At 47.5% G+C, this 23,985-nt stretch overlaps 1 protein-coding gene across 1 annotated transcript in view; it reads right to left on the bottom strand.

Annotated features, from left to right (window-relative positions):
* Positions 1–23,985, bottom strand: part of mao (monoamine oxidase) — a 227,772-nt gene that overhangs the window by 59,858 nt on the left and 143,929 nt on the right. The window contains exons 4-6 of the mRNA XM_038802087.1: positions 18,593–18,697; positions 10,600–10,691; positions 8,547–8,688 (exon numbers count right to left, since the gene is read on the bottom strand). Coding sequence (XP_038658015.1) covers positions 8,547–8,688; positions 10,600–10,691; positions 18,593–18,697 — 339 coding nt within the window. The remainder of the gene's footprint in view (positions 1–8,546; positions 8,689–10,599; positions 10,692–18,592; positions 18,698–23,985) is intronic.

Raw genomic sequence — 23,985 nt, 5'->3', positions numbered from 1 at the left:
TGCCCCATTTGCAAGACAGCATTTCCGATAAAGCAGCACTCCCTCGGTGATGTACTGGAATGTTAACTTCCTGACTGAGGTAGTGAGACAATTACACTGGGTGTTGGCTGAAGATCAGGACCATTTTAGTTCACTAACCCAGCAGAATCCACCCATGGGACAGGTCTGAAAGCGAATCGAAGGGCTGCCCATTTCCCTTTCAAAACCTTGGGATTAGGCCAAGCTTCATATTTTGGGTTCAATGTTCTGGTCCAAGTTATACTGTTTCAGAAGTGGAGATGGGAGTTGAGGCGAGTGTGTGGAACTGGCCCTGGATAAGGTGGACAAGGTAAAAAATCATTTATTCTGTTTGGTTTGGTTTATTGTCACGTGTACCGAGGTACAGTGAAAAGTATTGTTCTGCATGCAGCTCAAACAAATCATTCCGTACATGAAAAGAAAATACATAGGGCAAGCATAAAACACATAATGTAAATACATAGGCACAGGTATCGGGTGAAGCATACAGGATTCTCCACTGATTCACTATTCTTTTCTTCAGGGTCCCACCTCACATTTAATAATTCTCTTTTTACTGATATATTTCTGGAGTATTTTACTGTTTTTAATTTATATTTTTGAGATAGTTTACTAATGCTCCCTCTTTGGTTTTCTTATCAATCTCTTAATGTTTTCCTTTATTTTCCAATATTTTCATCCTTTTTTTTGTACCTACATAGGCTCTGTTCTTCATCTTTTGCCAGTTTGCAAATTTCCTTCTCTTCCACAATTAGCGTCCAAGTGAAACAACAGACTTCTATTTTTAACCTTTGATCTCTAACCTTCCAACTCTGTTTGAACCTATTTTCTTTCCATAAACCCAAATCTGCCTGGACAATACTTATCCTCCTTAGTCAAAATTGCTATTTCTCCTCTCTTCTTGCCTATCAGGTCCCTTCTAAAAGCACTATAACACATTATGTTATTTTCTTGTGCAATGCAGAGTCTAAACCAATGAACAGGCCCGGGTAAATTTCTACACTTCTGCACATCCACTGTCCTAGCGTGCAGGACCAACTTGGTGTCAAGTGTCAGCTGTGGTTCAGCTGGTAACACACTTGTTTCTGAGTCAGAGATTCTGGGTTGTTGTCCATGCCAGGATTTGAGCAGAAAAATCTGTGCTAACAATCTTGTGCAATATTGAAGGGAGCTTTTCACTATTGGAAAAGCCATCTTTTGGATGGCATCCGAAAGTCAGATGGACAGCAAAGATCCCATAAAGCCATTCTGAGGAAGAGCAGGTAAGTTATTCCTTGGTGTCCTGGCAACTATTTACACCTCAACATCAAAAAAAAACAGGTCATCAGGACATTAGCGTTTGTGGGAGCTACTGTGCACAAATTTGCTGCTGCCTTTCCACATTGCAATAGTGACTACGGATACAATTTAATGTCCACGTCGCGCTTAAACAAGAGCGTGACAAGGCCGTTAAAGCGCAGAAGAAACCAAAACGAGAACTGCACCAGGCGACAATCTCTTTGCAATCTAACCGGCCCGCCCCCATTGGCAAAATCAGGACCCCGCTGTAGCGTGAACCAATAATAACCACTTAAGCCCAATCCCCATACAAGGAGCAACCCTCTATTAAGGGCCTCGCATGATTTAACAGTCTCCCCAGCAAGTTGTCACGCAGGCATCGATTAGTACTACTTTTTAAAACTTGACGCTGGTGGAAGGGCTGTTGCTGGGACCAAGGAGATGAGTAGCCATCTTTGTTCCTGGGCAATGAGCCTGGGAGCACTGGGGTTGCTGTAGCGGTGCTCGGAGGGGGGTTGGGTAGCCTTGTGGGGCCAGCCTCAGTCAGGGAGAGCCGCCATCGGTGAGGGGGTGAGAGGGTGGGGGGGGTGTTGGTTGACCATGGCCTCAGCTGAGGCGGGGGCTGGCTGGGGGGGAAGAGAGGTGTCTCAGCAGCTGTGGTTCTGCCATGCCAACCCCTGGACTATATGGTCCCATTCTGGGGGCAGCCCCAGCTCCAGCCGCCTTCCCCACCGACCACCCACAACTCCCACTAATCAGAGACCTCTGGCCGCGCGGCTGATTGCTATTGCTAATTAGGAATTGGCAATCGTAGTTAAGTGAGCACTTCACAGCTCCTAAGTGTATCCCAAGGGCGTATTTCTCCGCAAGGCCCGACGCCATCGGAGGCCGATCCTGGCCCCCTATTCTCTAGGAGGGCCGTGCCGTGAATCTCGGCCGCGGGGGCCTTGTCGCTGGCGTCAAGGTCCGGCGCGCCGTGAATGACGCGGTCGGCACGCCTAATGATGTCAGCTGCGCATGCGCAGGTTGGAGGGCTCAAACCCGCGCATGTGCGGTTGCCCTCCGCTGCCCGGCAAGACGGGGCGGCTTGATCTTGCGGGGCAGCAGATGGGAAGAGTGCGTCCTGTTGAGATGCCGGCCCGATGATCGGTGGGCACCGATCGCAGGCCAGTCCCCGAGCACGGTCATGGTGCTCACTCCTCTCTCCGCCCCCCACAAGCCACAAAACAGCTGCTGGCGCCATGTTCATGCTGGCAGCAAATAGGTGTTGTTGCCGGCGGCATGAACCGGTCGGGAACGGCCGGCCGCTCGGCTCATCCAGGTCGGAGAATCGCGGGTCGCCGTGAAAAACGGCGGCCCGCGATTCTTCGAGCGGTGTGTCGCAAAACGCGACATGCCATTTTGGAGGGGGGTGGGAGAATCGCGGGGGGTTGCAGAGCGGCCCTCCCGCGATTCTCCCACCCGGCGTGGGAGCGCAGAATCGCGCCCTAAGTGTATGGGCGTGCCATGTAGCATGTGTGATTTATTGCCTAGCATCCCAATCAGACCATGATGCCTAGACATTGTATTTGAACACTGTGGGAGGCACCACGGATACAGAGGCCAACATCTGAACACCCAGGGGCTGAGTTCCAGCACCAGGGATATTTTGGCGACCAGAGGGTGTGTGCACCGGGGAGGAGACCAGTGTCCAGTGCAGGTAACATTATGCTAGTGTTTAGGTACAGGCTGTGGGGTCTGGTGAGCATGGGCCCCCGCAGCAGCCAGGGGTGCGTAGGTAAGGCATGTTGAAAGGCAGGGAATGTGTGGGGAGGGGAGGGAGAAATGGGAGAAACGAGGGTCCCGGGGTGGAAATCACAGCTGGTTGTCAGCCTCACATCCTCACCAATTCCTTACAGATATTACACAGAATGGACGGTACCTTGAACCCCACAGAGGCTGCCCTCATGGTGCTGCTGTTTGGCCAGGTGACCAGACGCCGGAGAAGGCAGCGGCGACAGAGAATTGAATCAGCGGCCCATGTGCAGGGTCCTTCCCCACACCCTAAGGACCCGATCGCCCATCAGGCCAGGAGGGACCCAGAGGGGATGGCTGACGACGGCTCAAGGTATAAAAGTGTTGTCGGTCTTTTGAACAGATGACGGACAGCGTGTGCTGCAGAAGGCTCCGCCTCAACAAGGGGATGGTGCGGCACCTGTGCCATGTCCTTGTGGATTTGGTACCATGTGGAAGAGGAGGATATCTGCTGCCGGTGGCCATTGAGGTCACCACAGCCCTGAACCTCTACACCTCAGGATCATTCCAGAGTTCAAGTGGGTTATTGCACAGCATCTCACAAGCTACAACCCGCAAGTGCATCTGTGAAGTCACAAATGCTCAGAAAATGAAAATGAAAATGAAAATCGCTTATTGTCACGAGTAGGCTTCAATGAAGTTACTGTGAAAAGCCCCTAGTCACCACATTCCGGCGCCTGTCCGGGGAGGCTGGTATGGGAATCGAACTGTGCTGCTGGCCTGCTTGGTCTGCTTTATAGGCCAGTGATTTAGCCGAGTGAGCTAAACCAGCCCCTGTTTGTCCGAGCTGCAGGATACCCTGCCATCAGAGAATGCCCCAGGCCCAGGGGCTAATAGATGACACACCCATGTCACCGGGGCATCTGTGAGTGCCCGACACCAACAGGAAGGGATTCCCCTCCCTGAACATCCAGCTCGTATGGGGCAACCACAAGAAGAACATGCACATGTGTGCACGCTTTCCAGGGAGTATGCATGACAGCTACATCCTGGGGCAGTCGGAAATCCCTGGCCTTTTCGGGGGACCATCCCAGGATGGTAAAGGCATTCAGGACTTCCATGTCTGGGGAGCTGAGGCATGGGATTGATACTTGACCCACATTGCAGAAGAAAGCTCTGCAAGTGTCATATTGATCAAGGTCAACATTTTTGAAATGCTATAGGCGTGTCCCCAATCCCCCGATGGTGCCGTCCCACCCGCCCAACCCCTCCACCCCCCAACAATGCACCCTCCCCCCCTCTTCCCACTGTGTACTCTCAGTACAGAAATTGAACAAAAGGTTTAAAGCACGATGCTTCAAAGGGACAATGGTCCACTGATGATTTAAGAAAGGTTTGGGGAAAAAACTACCAGTATGACATTGGAAAGCACAAAGCTGAAAGTGGGCATAGCAGGTCTTTTCAGTCAAAATTGGGAATAAAAAATAGACCAGTGGAACTCTTGTCCTGGGGGAACGTCTTTTCAATGGCTCCCCGTACACCAAAAACCCGTATCTGGCACAGCAGACTCGACCACAGAAGCCTCGCCTCTCCCAGCATGTGAGATAGCATGGTCACCCCCAATGTAAGACACGCTATCTCGAAAGGAGGAAAACCAGTTACAGCCACAAGCAGTCAGGTGGCAGTCTCACTACAGTGAAAAAAGAAAACAAAACTCTGAAGGGATCCTTAGATTCCGAATTGGTAACTGAACCGGAGACTTTAGAATCTTTGGAATTATCAGAGTCCGATGATGATTCCGAAGCAGAATTCTTGAGGCTAATGCTTGTGTCCTTGCCAATGCTTTTATTTAAGAGAACAAAGTTTGATACTCTGGCCACCACCCAAGGCACCTAGACCGGGACGTGGAGAGATAAGCAACAACTTTGAGATCTTTTGATAAGATCACAACAGGTTCAAGAATGTGTGGTATCACATTGGGGGCACTATGTGAATGTGCAGATGAATTACTTGTGAAGTGACCAATAGGCAGGCTTGCCATTATGCACTGAAGAGCAGGCCCCATGCATGCACACGACTTGACAAACAGCATGGTTAGAAATGGTCAATGGGGGCAACAGAGTGAAACAATATCATTAAGTGATCAAGGTACTGACACATAGTCCATAGAGAAACTGACTTTAAAATAATTGGGATAGAATCAAACGCACTGTTACCTGTCAAAATGAGCACAATTGAAGTGACAAGATAAATTATTTGGATAAGAACAAGTAATGGTCTGGCAGCAAGTGAACCCTGGTGAGGAATATCCACAAGATGGATACAGGCAATTTGGAGAGCTGGAGAATATTTTAAGTCCATGCATGATGTTATTTTGAATGATATTTGAGTGAGATGATTTGTAAAAGGGGAGAGTCAAAGAGAAGGGGGATCAATCCAATTATTCAGAGATCACATTCAAATTACAATAGATTATGGAATAAACTGGAATCGAAAACAAAAATAAAGTGAATTTTCTCTCTGCACAGATCACCCCACTCAAGGGCGAGGGAAAGAAAGTGACCAAGAATAATAGTAAGACAAGGGATGGAAGGGTACAATCTCACCCTGTGAATGTTGGAACTGTATTAAACGTTACACACAAGTTGAAATTACATTTATTTTAGTTTAGTTAACACATAATCTATGGGGGCGATTCTCTGATATGGCGGCCAAGTGTTCGCACCGTCGTGAACGCCATCGCGTTTGACGACGGTGCGAACAGGATCCGGGCACAACCCTATGGGGACCAACACGGCGCTGGAGTGGTTCACGCTGCTCCAGCCTCCGTCCGCAGTGCCAAGTGGGCGCCATGCCAACCCGCGCATGCGTAGTTGGGCCGCGCCATCCTGCGCATGCGTGGGAAATTTCTTACACGCGCCGGCCCAGACCCAACATGGGGTCAGTGTTCAGGGGCCGGCCGCGGCGGAAAGTAGGCTGGCGTGGGGGGGGAAAGAGGCCGATCGCGGGCCAGATCCCGTCGGAGGCCCCCCCCGGTGAAGGAGCCCCCCCCACTACAGGCCGCCACCCCGAGCGCACCTCGGAGAATCGCGCGCCAGCGTCGGGGCGTCGTGACGCGGTTGCTCCGATTCTCCGGCCCGGGGCTCGGAGAATCGCCCCCTATGTATGGCAACTCAATATGATTTTATAGTCAATTTCTAATCAAAAGCTCATTCCATGATCAGGTCTTAGCATCACACTCAAAACTTGGGCGAAATTCTCCAACCCCCAGCAGGGTCGGAGAATCGCCTGGGGCCGCCGAAAATCCTGCTCCCGCCGTGGCAGAGATTCTCCGCCACCTGGGAAGTGGCGGTGCACTCCGATCGGCGAGGCCCCTGCGGTGATTCTCCGGCCCGGATGGCCCAAAGTCCCGCCGCTGGGAGGCCTCTCCCGCCGCCGAGGTTTGAACCACCTCTGTAACGGCGGGATCAGCGGCGCGAGCGGGCCCCAGGGTCCTCGGGGGGGGGGGGGGGGGGCGATCAAACCCCGGGGGGTGCCCCCACGGTGGCCTGGCCCGCGATCGGGGCCCCCCCGCTCAGACTCCGGGCCAGTGCCCTGGCTGCACTCTTTCTCCTTCCGCGGCTGCCACGGCCTCCGCCATGGCGGAAGCGGAAGAGAAACCCGCATCGCGCATGCGCCAGTGGTGACGTCAGCGGCAGCTGGCATGCGCCGACCGGCGAAAGCCTTTCGGCCAGCCCCGCTGCCGGGGGCGCCGGTTTTTTGCACCAGTCTTCTGGTGCCAACCGCTCCGGCGCGGGGCTGGCCCCCAAAGGTGGGGAGAATTCCCCACCTTTGGGGAGGCCCGACCCCCGAGTGGTTGGCGCCACTCCCCTACGCCGGGACCCTCCGTCACGCCGGGTAGCGGAAAATCCAGCCCCTGACAAGGGAGAAAGAACATACGGCCTTAAGACAGTGATGTGAGACGTCAAGGTTGAACAATTGCTGAGACAAACTATCAATCTAAAGCCGTACTGTGGCCTTACAAAATTGAATGCTCTCGTTATATTCTCACCAAGAAAGGTGGGACACGTGTCCTGATTGGATCAAAATGTTGTCCTGTATTCCAGATAGTTACAAAGAAATCACTAATTTGGCAAAACACATCAAAAGCAAGTGGAAAAATTAAAACAATCAGAGTTGAGCATTCTTTGGAGCTGGACTACGGAATGGTTGGGATCCTTTGGAGTTTCAGTGGTGCAAGGGCTGCTTATTTTCTTTGTAGTTAATTTTGCTATCTATCTTGTATTTCCGACAACCAAATGTATCTGTAAAAGGATGTCAAGAAACCCTGAAATAGCAAACCCTTTACAGGGCATGGGAGGCTCTTTTATTGATTCCTTATTACTGAAATTATTTATTAATCTATTAATTGATTTATTTTATTATGTTTAAAATAATAAAAAGGGAGATGTTGGGTTCAACAATTATAAAGGGGGTCCTTTTAAGAGAATTAGTTAAAATATACTGGAAAATAAAAGAATTCTTGAAAATTATTGAATTTGTAGAAATATGATCAAGTTATAAAAATTGGGTAAACTTTTGAATCCTGACCATGACTGTCCAGAGATACTGACATACGTTGCAAAAGATGTATTGTAGAGAAGCGACATGAGGGTACATTCAACAAATTTGCAACAATCTCGTAACTGAGACTAGAAGTGATGTAGGGAGTTTTACCATGGGACAGGAGCCTTGTTGAAATGACTTTAATTTTGTAGATCTGGAGTTACTTTTATCTTGAAGTCTTTTGCTTTCACGCTTCAGTATCTCAAAGACTTTTCAATGTACTCTCAAAAGTTTTCGATTTAATTTTGTGCTAATGTACCAAGTGAATTATTGAAAATAAGCGTGCTTGGACACCTCACACTGGACTGAATACTGTATCCTGAGTAAGAGATAAGAGGATCCTTCAGGGAGGGAAGGAATACAAGATACTACGGATTCAGAGCCATTAAGAGAGATTTGTAATCAGTAGATCATTTGGAAATTATAAAGAGAAAAACAAATCTTTTTCATCAATCCTTGCAAATACAGACAGATGCAGCTTTGAAAACCTGTTGGCACAGAATCAATTGCCATTCTGTTAACAGACTGCTGAGACACATATGCAAACTAGCACCGTTTTCTTAAAGGAGCATGTCTATTGAAACTAGACCCTGTTACTTTTCAGTTTGCTTCAGAAAGGCACTTTAATGAATTTTTAAGAGAATGTTCCATTGGACATTCTCAATTAAGTTATGCACCATAATATAAAAATATCTAATGAGAATTCAGAGGCAATCATCCACAATTGATGCATTTAACAATTACGAGAAGAGAGTCACTTAATCCATGCAAGTCAACTCTCCCAACTCTACACAAACAATACAAATGTAAAAAATATCAAATATCTCCATTGTTATTTATTATAAATCTTATTACAGGATGTACTGGAACAAGTAAATCAAGAACAGAACACTTGGGAGATGCTTGCTCACCTGTCCACCATTGGTTGTTGAAAATATCCGTGATGTTCCACCACATTGCCGGACATACCAGAGGAACCAGAGAGCTGAGATTTCATGTGGTTCAGAGGTGACATTTACATTTATAAAGATCGTAGCAAAACCCTTGGCAATCCTACAGGTTGAAAATTAAAATGTCTAGAAAACCTCTTCAAATGTTCACTGCAGCGGACTTGTGGTGCAATTATTCAATTATGCAGATTAAGTAAACTAAATTAATATTCAAAAGATACCAACAAAATCTGAAATGCAACAACAGCAAAGCCTGTAAATGAATGTGAGAAGTTCAACATTCAGGGGTAAACTACAATAGTCCATGGAATCAAAATTCTGATTAACAAAGTCCATATACAGATCATGGGCGGAATTTTCCGGTTGTTCACGCCAGGGGGATATTCCGGTCCCACCGATGGCATACGGGTTTCCTGGTGACGAGGGGTGCCGTCAAGGGGAAATCCTGTTGACAATGGTGGGACTGGAAAATCCTGCTGACGGGCCGCTCCGCTGCTGAAAAGCATATGGTGGGTTGGTCGGCAAATCCCACCTAGTGTGTTCATACAACATTGGTGTATTACAAAAGTACTAATCTGCTTAACATCTGTGCATAAACAGTATAAGCAGAGGCGCACAAATACATTAAGTGTACACATTTGAACTCGGCATTAGGGAGTTACTACTGTTTAATGGGTCATTAAAGTACAACAATAAACACATGCCCTGATATCAAGTGCTATAGACAAGTAGGAATCTTGTTGACCTCCTCAGTACAAGTACAGCACCAGATTATGCATGTAAATGAGCTCAATGGCAAAATTCTCTGAGACCCTGGATTACTGGCTGCACAAAACTATCTGTAATCTCACTGCCATACTGAATCTTAATCTGAGCCCGGGTCCTAGCCATCACCAAGACTTCTCAGTTCCACCTCTGCAGCTCTGCCCATTCCGGCCTTAACTCAATCTTTCTGTCACTGAAATCCTGAATCATCAGTTTGTCATCTCCAAACTAAATGATTGTGTTTTTAAAGTTTATTGTATAAAAATGGTGTAGTAGTTATTTGGTGTACTGATAATTATTTTTCTTATCGCATCTCCCATCCACCCAGCTCTACCACCTGTATCCAGTCCCACACTTAGTCCAGCTGTGTCCTGTTTTCACCCCTATTTTCATTGGCCCATTACACTGAATCCATGCAGCACTTTGAAAACCCTTACCCTCATGTTTAAATCTGCCTGTGACCTTGTCCCATCCTATCAGTGAAATATCTTCCAGCCCAATGTATCATCCCAAATGGTACATTCCTTCAAGTTGATTTGCTGTGCATTTACACCCAACCGCCAACTCCTCACCACTCCCATTCTTATCTGTACCTTTGGTAACAGAGCTTAAGTGCATGTATACAGGCTGACTACCTTTTCTTGTCGTCAGTAATCCATTACAAAAATCTATAAGATAGGAACTCTGTTCTTGCAGCACATGAGAATCAATCATTTTGAATGCCGCACATCTTAAAAAGAACTGATGTTAGGGCCACAGCTCTTTTTCAATTAATCGTTAAATTAATTTGATCCTCATCACATAAATGGACAGGAAGTCCACAAAAAGTACAGGAATTCCATGTAAAATTACCAAAAATGTCAGTAATTCTCAGGAGAACCAGGACTGTTTGAGTGAAGAAGATAGTTTTACCTTTTGAGCACTGTGCCGGGAGTCAGCATTAGATTATCGTGGAGTGGAGCAGGATGATACAATTCATTTGTTGTGTTCAATTCCCAATTGGACTCATGCCAAGCAGCCGGATTCGGTGTCTCAGCGCAGTGGGAGAAAAGTCAAACTTGGAAACGCTAACTAGGGCAATAATTCATTTATCTCCCAATTACTAGCCAAAGGTAATGTTGGCAGAAGTAAAAGTATCTGGCCATCCACCCACACTATCTGGAATGGGGCAAGGGCCCAGCTGGACTGAAGAATGTGTCTAATGAGCTTGAACAAACTACCAATAACAGCATAATTTAAAAAAACTTACTTGGTCCAGCAAATCTTGTCAATCAGCTGTTGCATAGTTATTTTATCCCATTCTTCAGCATGGGGTGCTTTCCATGGTGCATCAACTGGTATCTGGGAAGGCATGCTTCATTATATTTTAAAGAAATATTCTTATTAATTAGTTATAAAACTTGTATTGAAATGCATTTCTACCAGGAAGACCTTTTCACTTTAAAGGTAAAACTTTATATTCTAGGCTCAGAGTAATAGTTGTGTTTTGTATAAGACTTTGTCCACATGCATTGTGCTGACTCCATTCTCATTCTCTTCATCTCACTTTCTGATCCATTTGCCAGCTCTGCTCTGCCCTATCCCATTTTTATCTATGTTGTAGATCCATTTTTATCCACCACTTCACACAGCCCCCTGCTACTCCTTAATCCATGTGCTAGCTTCATTCTCTCTGACGCAACCCACTCTCTGAATTGCAACACTTGCATTCTCATTTCTTCATACTGTTGAATCAATGTAAATCCATTAATTCCGAGACAGTCTTTGATCTGTATCCCAAGTCTACTCTTTCCCATCACATTCATCCTCCAATCCACGTTCCAACTTTACTACTGATCGTTTTCCTTGCTGGATCCAGGTTTCAGGTTCATTACCTCCTTTTCCTACTGTTTGATCCATGCAGAGGCGGGCTTACAATGAAACAATACATGCCTAGGCACAGAGCTCCGGCCAATAGGGGGTCCCCATGCTGGACCGTGTTTGTGGGTAGTCCTTAGGCACCAATCAGAGCCTGATAGCTCTGCATTTGCTGATCAGACTCTGATTGGTCGAGTCCCCTTAAAGCGTGAAAACATTGATCCTAAGTCTGTGATGTCACTGGGAGGGAGAGAGGCAACTGTCAAGGCGAAGATATGCTGTGTTCTTGTGAAAAAAGCAGCAGGTTTCTCGCTCTTGACCCAGGGCTGAGGAGGGCAGCCCACAACCAGGCAACCAGAAGCGAGGTGGGGTTGTTGAGCGAGGTGAGGTGCGAGGTGTCGGTTGTCAAGGGGAGCAGCAGGGCGGTTCGATCTCCAGGCTCGGGCTGAGGAGGGCTGGGTAGTCAAGGCCATAGCCAGGCAGCCAGCAGTGAGGTGAGGTTGTCAAGCCAGCCAGGTGAGAGCATAGAACATAGAAGATAGAACATACAGTACAGAAGGAGACCATTCGGCCCATCGAGTCTGCACTGACCCACTTAAGCCCTCACTTCCGCCCTATCCCCGTAACCCAATAACCCCTCCTAAACGCTTTGGCCACTAAAGGCAATTTATCATGGCCAATCCACCTAACCTGCACGTCTTTGACTGTGGGAGGAAACCGGAGCACCCGGAGGAAATCCACGCAGACACGGGGAGATTGTGCAGACTCCGCACAGACAGTGCCCCAGCGGGGAATCGAGCCTGGGCTCCTTGCGCTGTGAAGCCACAGTGCTATCCACTTGTGCTACCGTGCTGCCCAATATCAGGACTGTCAGGCAGGCAAAGGTGTCGGTTGTTGAGGGGAGCAGCGAGGTGATGCGACTCCCAGGCCAGGGCTGAGGAGGGCTGGGCAGTGGAGGCCAGGCAGCCTGAGCCAGCAGTGAGATGAGGTCATCAAGGGGAACAGGGGTAACACAACCACCAGGGGAGTGAGGAGGGCAAAAACCTGCTCTTGCAGAAAATTCATACTCATTGAAATCAAGTGAGATCAGTTAATATAAAGCGACACGATCAATGTGGCAGTCAAAACGCAGAAAAATGAAGACGAGACAAGAGGACAAAGCGAGGCAAAAAGATGGTTTGTCAGTTTACTTAAAAAAGTTAGAAGTTTTGAACAGTGCAAAAACTGTACATTCACACTCATCCACCAAAAGTATGGATGAATTACCTAATGACTTAGAATTGCTGATTTCTGGAGAAACCATATCGCCTGAAAAAGTTGTGCAAGAAGTGGAATCTGAAATGGCAATGGAACTACAAGATATTTTTTCTGTTAAAGTGAGGGAAGTAACCTATCCTGAAGACTTGCCGAAAGGCCAAACTCGGTTCCACTGTGTATGCAGAATAATTTGCACTAAATAAACATGGGTAATATGGAAAATTTGAGAAAAGAGTTTGAGGTTGGAGGCTGAAAGCAGGTTAGAAGCCTTCATAAGTCCCATTTTCTTAGGGTGAAGGGAACTGCGAAGACAGAAATGAGAAATTGGTTGTTTTATTTCGGAAACCTCTGAGGCAGTCAACTGTAATGTTGGCAAATTATTTCCTGGCCCGAGTAAAGGTAAACAATCATTTGTCGATGGGTATTCTAACTGGAGAAATGCTGGAAGAGATATTGCTGATCATGAAGCCTCCAAAGCTAATGTTAAATCTATGGGGGCGATTCTCCGATATTGAGGCCAAGTGTTCGCGCCGTCGCGTTTCATGACGGCGCGAACAGGACCTGGGCAGGGCCTATTCTGGCCCCCACAAGGTTCATGCCGCTTCAGCCACCTTCGCCGTGCCAACCCGCACATGCGCAGTTGGGCCAGCTCAATCCTGCGCATGCGCAGTTGGGCCGCGCCATCCTGCGTATGCTCGGGGAACTTTTTACGCGCGTCGGCCCCGACCCAACATGGGGTTGGTGTTCAGGGGCCGGCCACGGCAGAAAGTAGGCCCAGTGTGGGTGGTGGGGGTGGGGATGGGGGGGGCGGCCCGCCGACCGGTGGGCCCCGATCGCGGGCCAGACCCCTTTGTGGGCCCCCCCCATGAAGGAGCCCCCCTCTCCCCCCCACAGGCCACCCCCCATGCCTTCACGATGAGTACCCGCCGGCAGCGACCAGGTGTGGACGGCGTCGCTGGCCGCTCAGCCGATTCGGGCCGGAGAATTGCTGCTCGCCGTTTGCGGCGATTCTCCGAGCGGCGTGGCCCGATTCTCGCAGCGCTGGTTTCGGGTGGTGGGAGAATTGCGTGCGGGGGTCGGGGCGGCATGGCGCGATTCAAACGGCACCCCGGCGATTCTCCCACCTGGCGTGGGGGGGTGAATACTGCCCAGTGTACGTGTTCATCCAAAGAGGTACATTTTCTGGAAGAATTGATTCTGCAGTATTTGCTCAATTTGAAAAGGGATGTTCTTCTTGGAGGAAAAGTGTTGAGATGTTTGTTGCCATAATTAAACTGTTGTGTTCTTTGGGACTGCCTCTAAGAGGACATGATGGGTCATCATTGTCGACTTGAGGAGATAATTTTTTAGCCTGCCTTGAATATCTCTGAATTTGGTGAGTTTTGCAAAGATCATTTGAAAAGTTAGCAATTCTTTAAAGAAATATTTTTATTAGCTGTTCAAAATGTTTTACATAATTTACATTCCACATATTTAACTAAAGCTTAACAATCCCACCCTCAAACTGAAAACAATTCACCAACTAACTAACAACCCTCCCTTTAGCTGCTGACAGAGGCTAATTCTTTCAAGTGAGCTATGAACAGCTGCCATCACTTGTGAACCCCTCCCCCCTAATTCTGTCTGAAGCTAAATTTAACCTTCTCTAGGGTTAGTAACTCCATTACGTCTCCCAGCCACACTGAGGCACAGGGTGGAGCAACTGACCTCCAACCCAATAGGATTCGTCTCCTTGCCACTAGCGAGACAAAAGCTAAGACATCTGTCCCTGCCCTTATCTGGAGCTCTGGCAAGTCCAACACCCCAAATATAGCCCCCAGGGGATTGGGTTCTAGGTCCAACTGTAACACTGTCGAGATGGTGCTGAAGAAGGTGCACAAGAACTTCCTCAGTTTTAGACACAACCAAAACATGTGCACATGATTGGCCGGGCCCCTCCCACACCTTTCACAAATGTCCTCAATCCCTTTGGACAGGTGACTCATTCTCGACCTTGTCAAACGTGTTCTATGAACTACCTTCAATTGTTTTAATGCCAACATCGCGCAAGAGGTCGATGTTTTACCCTCCATAAAATTTTCCACCACAACCCTTCCTCCAACGTCTCCCCCAATTCCTCCTCCCATTTGGCCTTCACCCCATCCAGGGAGTCTGATCCTGCTTCCATAATTTTCACATAAATAACCAAGGTAACTTCTCCCTCTATCCCCAACACCATCAACACCTCTTCCAGCAAAGAAGAAGGAGGTAACATTAGGAATGTAGGGAAGGTCTTCTTTACAAAAGCTCGTCTCTGCATATATCTAAAGGCCTCCCTCCTCGGGAGCTCGTGTTTCTCCCTCAATTCTTCAAATGTTGCAAAACGTCCTTCCACGAAAAAGTCTTTCAACGTGATCACACCTTTCTCCTCCCAGTCTTGGAACCTAGCATCTATTTTTGCCGGTTCAAACAGGTGGATTTCTCGGACTGGCATCAGTTTTGACCCTGTCCATAACATAAAATGTTTGTAAAACTGCTTTCATATTTGTGGTGCTAACACCACAACCGAAGGGTGGCACAGTAGCACAGTGGTTGGCGCATTTGCTTCATAGCTCCAGGGTCCCAGCTTCGATTCCCAGCTTGGGTCACTGTCTGTGTGGAGTCTGCACGTTCTCCCCATGGGTTTCCTCCGGGTGCTCCGGTTTCCTCCCACAGTCCAAATATGTGCAGGTGAGGTGGATTGGCCATGCTAAATTGCCCTTAGTGTCAAAAAAAGGTGGGGTCACTGGATTATGAAATGAAAATGAAAATCGCTTATTGTCACGAGTAGGCTTCGATGAAGTTACTGTGAAAAGCCCCTAGTCGCCACATTCCGGCGCCTGTCCAGGGATAGGGCGGAGGTGTGGGCTTATGTAGGGTGCTCTTTCCAACCACCGGTGCAGACTCGATTGGCTGAATGGCCTCCTTCTGCACTGTAAATTCTATGATCAGTGAATCGGGCTCTTAGGAGTATTTCTGCAGTGCCAATGGAACTGGCGCTATAGCCAGCACCCATAGCCCCGACCCTTAACTTGCAACTTCCTCCATCCGCACCCACACCATATCTGGTTCCCTACCCCAGTACCGAACCTTCTCAGTGTTCACAGTAATAATGGATTTGATAACGTACCTGCCCCCTTGATCTACTATTCCTTGCTCTATCTCGAACCTAACCATTTTGCTAACCAATATTGCCACCCCTCGGGCACTGCTATTAACAGTGGGGGGATCTTATAGAAACTTTTAAAATTATGAAGGGAATAGATAGGATAGATGCGGGCAGGTTGTTTCCACTGACGGGTGACAGCAGAACTAGGGGGCATAGCCTCAAAATAAGGGGAAGTAGATTTAGAACTGAGTTTAGGAGGAACTTCTTCACCCAAAGGGTTGTGAATCTATGGAATTCCTTGCCCAGTGAAGCAGTTGAGGCTCCTTCATTACATGTTTTTAAGGTAAAGATAGATAGTTTTTTGAAGAATAAAGGGATTAAGGGTTATGGTGTTCGGGCCGGAAAGTGGAGCTGAGTCCACAAAAGATCAGCCATGATCTAATTGAATGGCGGTGCAGGCTCGAGGGGCCAGATGGCCTACTCCTGCTCCTAGTTCTTATGTTCTTAACACCCGAGTGGAACACCTGACTAACCCATCCCTTTTGGAGCTGCTTTCCTTTCCCCTTAAATGAGTCTCCTGCAGCAGCACCACATTGGCTTTCAAACTCTTCAGATGTGAGCGGATTCTTGTCACCGTCCTCCCAGTTGCCTTACGTTCCATGTCACCAACCAGACCGGGGGGCTCTTTCAACCCCTCCCAGCCTGTTCAACCATCACCCTTCTGAAGGGCATGTCTGTCCCCCTGCCAATATTTCCAATTCCTCACCTCATTTTTATAACCTTTGGCCTCAACCGTTGGGTGGGCCTGACCTTGATCCATTACCTCCCTCAGCCAGCTTTGCCCCATCCCATAAATCCCCCAGATGTTTACTCTTGAAACTACTTTCCTCATCCTTCACCATTCATTCATACCTCCTAGGTCTGTTTTAGCAGGTTTGAACCGCCGCAGCCATTCCCCACACCATGCTCCCGGTCAGCTCCAGATTACTAGCGAGGTGACTCCCATAAAGCCTTCTTCATTAACATCTCAAACGTAAGGGACTTCATTTGCCCTTCTCTGCCACTTTTTTAAAAATATTTTTTTCCCTTCTTAAATATTCCCTACCCCCAATTCTTTCCTAAACATTTATGTATAATCCGAATATAATATAAACAACCAAATATGTTAACACTAAACATCAAAACCTTATGTAAGGGGGTAACTTTAAAATAACATTCCATCACCTCCAAACCAATCCAATCTCATCATAAAGACCCAAAGTAAGATTTAGTCCAATCCCAGGCCTTCAGCCCTTCAAAGAACACCTCTGCCTTCCCTGCTAAATCAAAAAAAAAGGTCCTCGGAGTTGTATATCACTCGTAACCTCGACAGGTAGACCATTCCGAATCATATACCCTCTTATAGAGTGCTGCTTTTGCCTTGTTGAAAGCAATATATATTTTCTCGCCAGCTCCATTGTCCATCTTGTCGGATGCGAATGGCGTTGCCTTCCTATCTTAACTCGCGTTTCAACTTCATCCATTGCAATACTTGTTCCTCAGCCTAATAATACCTGCTGATCAAATGATCATTAACCTTGGTGATTGGTTCACCTGTGGTTTCAGGCAAAATGATCGATGGGCCCTGTCAAGCTCAAAAGTGTTAACCTCCCCTTTTTTAAAACATCGTTTTTCCTGTCTTTTTTGTAAATTTATAATGCCCAATTATTTTATTTCCAATTAAGCGGCAATTTGTTGTGGCCAATCCACCTAACCTGCACATTTTTGGATTGTGGGGGCAAAACCCACGCAGACATGGGGAGAATGTGCAAACTCCACATAGACAGTGACCCAGGGCCGGATAGAACCCGGGTCCTCAGCGCCCTAGGCAACAGTGCTAACTGCTGCGCCACCGTACTGCCCCAACCTCCTCTTCTTCACCCAACAGCTTCATAAACATTCTGCCAAAGTATTCTGTTGGTCTCTGGCCTTCTAGTCCCTCCGTTAGCTCCATAATACGAAGATTATTCCGTCTCAACCGGTTCTCCAAGTCTTTCATCTTTGTCTTCGGGTCTTTAATGATGGTATGAACTCTTGCTCCCTTTATTTCTAGCACTTCGAGGTGGTTGCTATGTCCTGACAGTGCTATTTACATCCCTTTCATCACTTCCCCATGTTCCGCACTGTTGATGATACCTTGCTCAAAGCCTGCTTTATTAGGGTTAACACGTCCTCCAATTACTGTTTTAGAGTTTTCATCATCTCTTTACCTTGTCCTTCAAAGTACTTGGTGAATAGTTTTTCAAATTCAGCAGCCATGACTTCAAAGAGGATATTCACTGTGACAAGTGTAGAAGCACCACCCGACTATTTTATTTCCCCCAATTTGCTTGTACAATCCGGCGGCATTACACCCGTCATTGTACTTATTTCTGGGTTTTGACCTTTATTTGGGATTACTGTGGTGAGCGCAGCAGCAGCATTTGTGGGGCTCCTTTTTACTACTGCGAAAAGCACAGCAGCAATAACAGCAGCATCATCCGATGACTTTACTCCCACCAATTTGGCTGCACTATCTGACGGCTTTATCACCTCCACCCTGCCTTCTTCAGGGCTCAGGCTTTCATTCGCCGCCGTCAGCAGAGAATCCCTTAGGGCTGGCTTTTTATCAGACAGCATCCGCTGGGATCGATGTATCCTCAACAGTAAAATGTACTGGGATCAATTTCTGGCTAAAGAAAATTTTTAATGGGGAAAAAAGGGCAAGAATCGAGGACATTAACGGAAACCACCAAACTTGCAGCCACCTCTTTACATATCGCCAACCGCAAAAAGTTATCAATATGTGGCTCAAGAAAGACCAATTAACACACAGAACCTACGATGACTTCATACCACCCTCTGTTACTTGTGCCCAAAGGAGAAAGCAACATATATATTTTTACATGTAGGCTTCATCGCTGGGATAATTCCCAGATTAACAGCACAACTGTATATGAATACCTTTAAAATTACTCTTTACCTCCTTTCCCATGTTATCCATGGTTCTCCATAGGTTTATGTAATCCAAATAGACAAATGGATTCCATGCAGGTGGAAAAGAAGACCTACTAGTAGAGGATTTTCCCTGAAAAAAACAAATAAATCAAAAATAGAGTTAGTTTTCCTTAAAAGCGTCTTCTGAGGAGCTACATTTCCATGTAATCTAAACAATTACAGTATAACTGATGCTTAAAGTTAAATACAATGCTAATAATCATGAGGAAAGGGACATCTTGAAGCTTTTCGACATGCACTCATCAGGGCATTTGGTAAGAATACCCTGTATATCATACAATCCCATCTATGGGCCCACGGTCATCACTTTTGGCCCTGAAAAGTACCAGGCTACCTCAGATTATCCTGGAAGGGCAAGGCATCTCTTAAATTTGAGCAACAGGTGAAATAAATAATCCTCAGTGTGCTAGGAATTACGCTGACAACCAATTTTAGACCATCAGTCAGGCTCGCCATGTGGCGCATTTTCATGTACTGGAAGCTACATATATTAATACACAAGGCCCTGTTCTTTGCAGACAGGAAGAACATGTATACACACTACGCTTATTTTAGCTAAACAAAATATTTGCTAATTCACAAAAGCCATTCGCTAATTCATTCCCCAGGACAAGGGGTAATTTAGTGTGGCCAATCCACCTACCCTGCACATCTTTGGGTTGTGGGGGTGAAACCCACGCAGACACGGGGAGAATGTGCAAACTCCACACGGACAGTGACCCAGGGCCGGGATACGAAGAGAGGGCGGTACTTAACCTAATTTTAGGGAATGACATTGGTCGAAGAGTCAGAGCATTTCGGTGGTAATGGCCATAACTTTAAGCTATTTATGGACAAAGATTGACTGGAAATAAAGGTTCTGAATTGGGCAGAAGGCCGATTTTAATAGGATAAGACAGGACCGGATTTGGCCAAAAGTGAACTGGGAGCAGCTACTTGTAGGAAAATCCACATCAGAGTCATTCAAAAAAGAAATAGAGAAAGTACAGGACCAACGTGTTCCCATCAAGGTAAAGGTGGGACTGATAAGTCCAGAAAAGCCTGGATGTCGAGGAATATGCGAGATTGAATAAGGAAAGAAACGGATGTTTATGGCAGATACAGTGGGCTGGAAACAGTGGATGCCTTAGTGGAGTATGGAAAGTGCAGGGGGGGTATTTAAAAAATAAATCAGGAAAATGAAGAGGGGGCATGAAAAAAACACTGACAGGGAAAATAAAGGAAAATCCCACGGTATTCTAGAAGCATTTAAGGGCAAGAGTGTAACCAGGGAAAAAGTAGGGCCTATTTGGGACCAAAGTGGCAATCTGTGTGTTGCACTGAAAGACCTAGGTCAGGTAATTGAGTGTTGTGCATCTGTGTTCATTGTGGAGAAGGAAGATGTAGGTATGGAAAGTAGGGAGGGGGACTGTGATATAAATGAACAGATTAGCATTGAGAGAGAGGAGATGCTTGCGGTTATAACGAGTTTAAATCCCCAGGCCCAGATGAGATGTATCCTAGGCTGCTGTGTGAGACAAGGGAGGAGATTGCTAATTTCCAAAATTCACTCTCGCCACAGGAGAGGTGCCAGAGGACTTAAGGACAGCTAATATGGTATCATTATTCAAGGAGGGAAATAGGGTAGAACCAAGTAATTACAGGTCAGTGAATCTAACATCAGTGGTAGGGAAATTATTTGAAAAAATTTAGAGGAACAGAATTAATCTCCACTCGGAAAGGCAAGGCTTAATGAAGGTTAGTCACTATGGCTTTGTCAAGGGGAGATCATAATAAATAAATTTGTTTCATGTTTTCGAGGAGCTGACTAGATATGTAGATGGGGGCAGTGCAGTTCATGTAGTCTACACAGACTTCAGGAAGGCTTTTGACAAGGTCCCACAAGGGAGACTGATCAAAAAAGGGTAAGATCCCATGGGATCCAGGGCAATTTGGCAATTTGAATCCAAAATTAGCTTAGTGGCAGGAGGCAGAGGATGTTGAAGGATGTTGGTTGGCACTGGCCCTGGCACTGGGGGGAAGGGGAGGTTTGAGATGGGATTCCATGTCCATGGGTGGGGGCATGGGGTCGGGGATGGGTCCTTTTTAAAATTTTAGACTGCCCTGATTTGTCAGGAGCCGGGTGTGCTGGCGGGACAGGCTCTGTTGTGGGTCCCGCCTCTTCACTTTTTAGGCAGGCTGCGATCCACTACCAACGGCAACATTTTGAAAACAAAGTCGGGTAATTCCGCCCATGGTTCCACAGTCCTACATCTAACAACAATGGAAGATAAATGCTTACACAGCAGTCCACAAACTAAATTCCTTTCAGGAATTGCATTGGTGGTTTGGGGCCATATTGCAGAATTCAGATATTTCCTGCGAAATAAGATCCAATGGCCTCAGCACTGTGTGAGTAAAGTAATCATAATGGCAGTGCAGTGGGGCAGGGATTTGTCTGAACTAAACTTGCTGCTATGTCCAATATTATATCAGTGCTACCATACAGCAGTGTTTTTCAAACATTTTTGCCCGGGACCCATTTTTACCAACTGGTCATACTTCGGGGACACACTGGCCAAACTTTGCCACCCACACCTGCTGAGCTCTGCCACCCACACTGGCCATCCTTTGAAACCCACGGCGGCTGACACACAGGATGACCAGTAAGCACACAGAACAGAGCAGCCAATCACCAGACAGGACACGACCACTATAAAGCCAGAGGGCACTAGGTCTCCCGCTGTCTCTGGATCCAGCCACTGAGACAGTCAGAGGTCGTGAGCTAGCCAGTGTAAACACCAAGTCTGGTCAGGCTAGTACTAGGTCTCTAGTCAAGTCAGCATAGTGTCAATCCACAGTTGAACATGTATGTTAGTTAAGACGTTAAATAAAATTGTGTTGCACCTTATCCAGTGTTAGAGGTCGGTCTCTCGCTACACTGCATCAAGTACAGTCCACGTCGACCCAGCCTGCCCAACACATCATGGTACCACGGAGTGATACTGAAATTTGACGGACCTACCTCGAGTGAATCAGCGTTGACCAGCAAGCAGCCATCCGGTGACATGGAAAATGTCCATCCTCCTCCGCAGCTCCGCATCGCCGGCAACCTCGGTGCCAATTGGAAGATCTTCAAACAAAAGTTCCTCCTATACATCGAAGCCACCGACCTCGAGGCCGCATCGGATGCCAGGAAGATCGCACTATTCCTCTCCACAGCTGGGGACCACACCATCCACATCTATAACTCCCTTACATTCGCTGAAGGCGAAGACAAGACGAAATTTAAAACAGTCCTGCTGAAGTTCGACAGCCACTGCGACATTGAGGTGAATGAGAGCTTTGAACGGTACATCTTCCAGCAGAGGCTTCAGGGTAAGGATGAACTTTTTCAGTCCTTTTTGACCCATCTCCGCATCCTCGCGCAGTCATGTAACTATGACTCGACAGCTGATTCTATGATCAGGGATCAGATCGTTTCCGGGCTCCACTCCAATTCCCTTAGCCAGCAGCTCCTGAAAGTCAAGCACCTCACCCTCGCTATCGAGACGTGCGTTGTCCACGAACATGCTAACAATCGGTACTCCCACATAAGGGCAGCAGAAAATGCAAAGCTAGCCTCCCATGAGGCGGAACGGGTGCAGGCTATCGAACAAATGCAGGGCCTAAGCATCGACGAGAGTGGCCATTTCGCGCGCTCTTCCTGGGCCCCTGCGCATGCGCACCACGACTGAGGGGGCGGCGAGACCGATGATCAGACTGCGCAGGTGTGTACGCGTTTGACCGCACCGCGCATGCGCGATGGTGCACGGAACGCTCTGACGTTGGCGTCGTGACGTGTCTGAATTGTGGCTCCGCCCATTTAAAGCAGCAATGTCCGGCTAAAGCACGACGGTGTCTACAGTGTGGCAAGCTTGGCCACTACGCAGCCCTTTGCAGATCTGCTCCACTGCCCAGCAGCCAGCGATCCCAGCCACGGCGCAGAAGTGTTCGTTCATTACAGCAAGGCATGCCAGATTCCGATCCCGACAGCCCAACAGATCCTGATGCTGAGTGCCTCAAATCCCCATACCGGGTGGACATCATCACAAAGCATGCGCTGCCTTTCTCCAAGATAGCGAAGCACTTCTCCATCCTCAGCGTGCATCTTAACGATGAGTGGTGTGCTGCCCTCACAGTTAACAAGGTTCGCATCCGGTCAAACTGGACACCGGCACATCGGCGAACTCATCTCGAAATCGATCTCGACACCATCCGCGTCAATCCAAGTATTCTTCCACCGATCTACCAGCAATCCTGCCGGCCCCTGCGACCACCGCATTGGCAGCGGTCCCGCCTATCCAAGTGCAGGCGGCCCCTGATCCCACCCATGCGGCGATCAACGAGAATTCGGCGCCCTCCACACAAAGACTGAATTTATAGACTGAACTTTTGTACATTTTGTTACCTCATCGATTTGACCTCTTTAAATATTGTTTTATCGTTTCATCTGCCCTATATCTGCACTAGCGACACCTTCCTATGTATATAATTTCATTTTGACACATTCTGTATATAGTCAGGCACATATACACATCCATACGCACAAGCACCTTAATATTTATTATCTAGAAGAAACAAAACAAAAAAGGGGGAGATGTCATAATATACATCTATGTATATAATGGAGTGCAGACAGGCAGTGATTGACACACAGGGTGACCAGTAAGCACAAAGAACAGAGAAGCCAATCACTAGACAGGACACGACCACTATAAAGCCAGAGGGCACTAGGTTTCCCGCTCTCTCTAGACCCAGCCACTGAGACAGTCAGAGTTCGTGAGCTAGCCAGTGCAAACACCATGTGGTAGCTAGTATGTCTGGTCAGGCTAGTACTAGGTCTCAAGTCATGTCAGTATAGTGTCAACCCACAGTTGAACATGTATGTTAGTTAAGATGTTAAATAAAATTGTGTTGCATCTTATCCAATGTTAGAGGTCTGTCTCTCGCTACACTGCATCAAGTGCAGTCCACGTCGACCCAGCCTGCCTAACACATCATCCGCCGCGCCAGCATTTTTAAAAGCCAGTTGCGACCATTGGGCATTCCTCCTGTGATTGGGAACGACCCTTCCGAAACATGCCTGCAACCCACCCGCGTGTCGCGACCCTGAGTTTGAAAACCCCTGTCATTGAGGGAGAAACAGCTAATGCACACAATGCGCAATTATGGCAGTAGTTGGGTTAGAAATTTTCTAAGGGGGAGGTGATCTCTACTTTCTTTGGAGACACCAGCCCTCCCCCAACAGTAACCCTGGGTGCGATTCTCCGCAAATGCGGAGAGTCGTGAAGGGTGCCGTGAAACTGGCCGTGTTTCACGGCAGCCTCCTCGCCCCCT

Source organism: Scyliorhinus canicula, chromosome 7 (assembly GCF_902713615.1).
Source record: "Scyliorhinus canicula chromosome 7, sScyCan1.1, whole genome shotgun sequence".
NCBI lineage: Eukaryota > Metazoa > Chordata > Chondrichthyes > Carcharhiniformes > Scyliorhinidae > Scyliorhinus > Scyliorhinus canicula.
The sequence above is the reverse complement of the archived record's forward strand: the minus strand, read 5'-3'. Positions and strand labels throughout refer to the sequence as shown.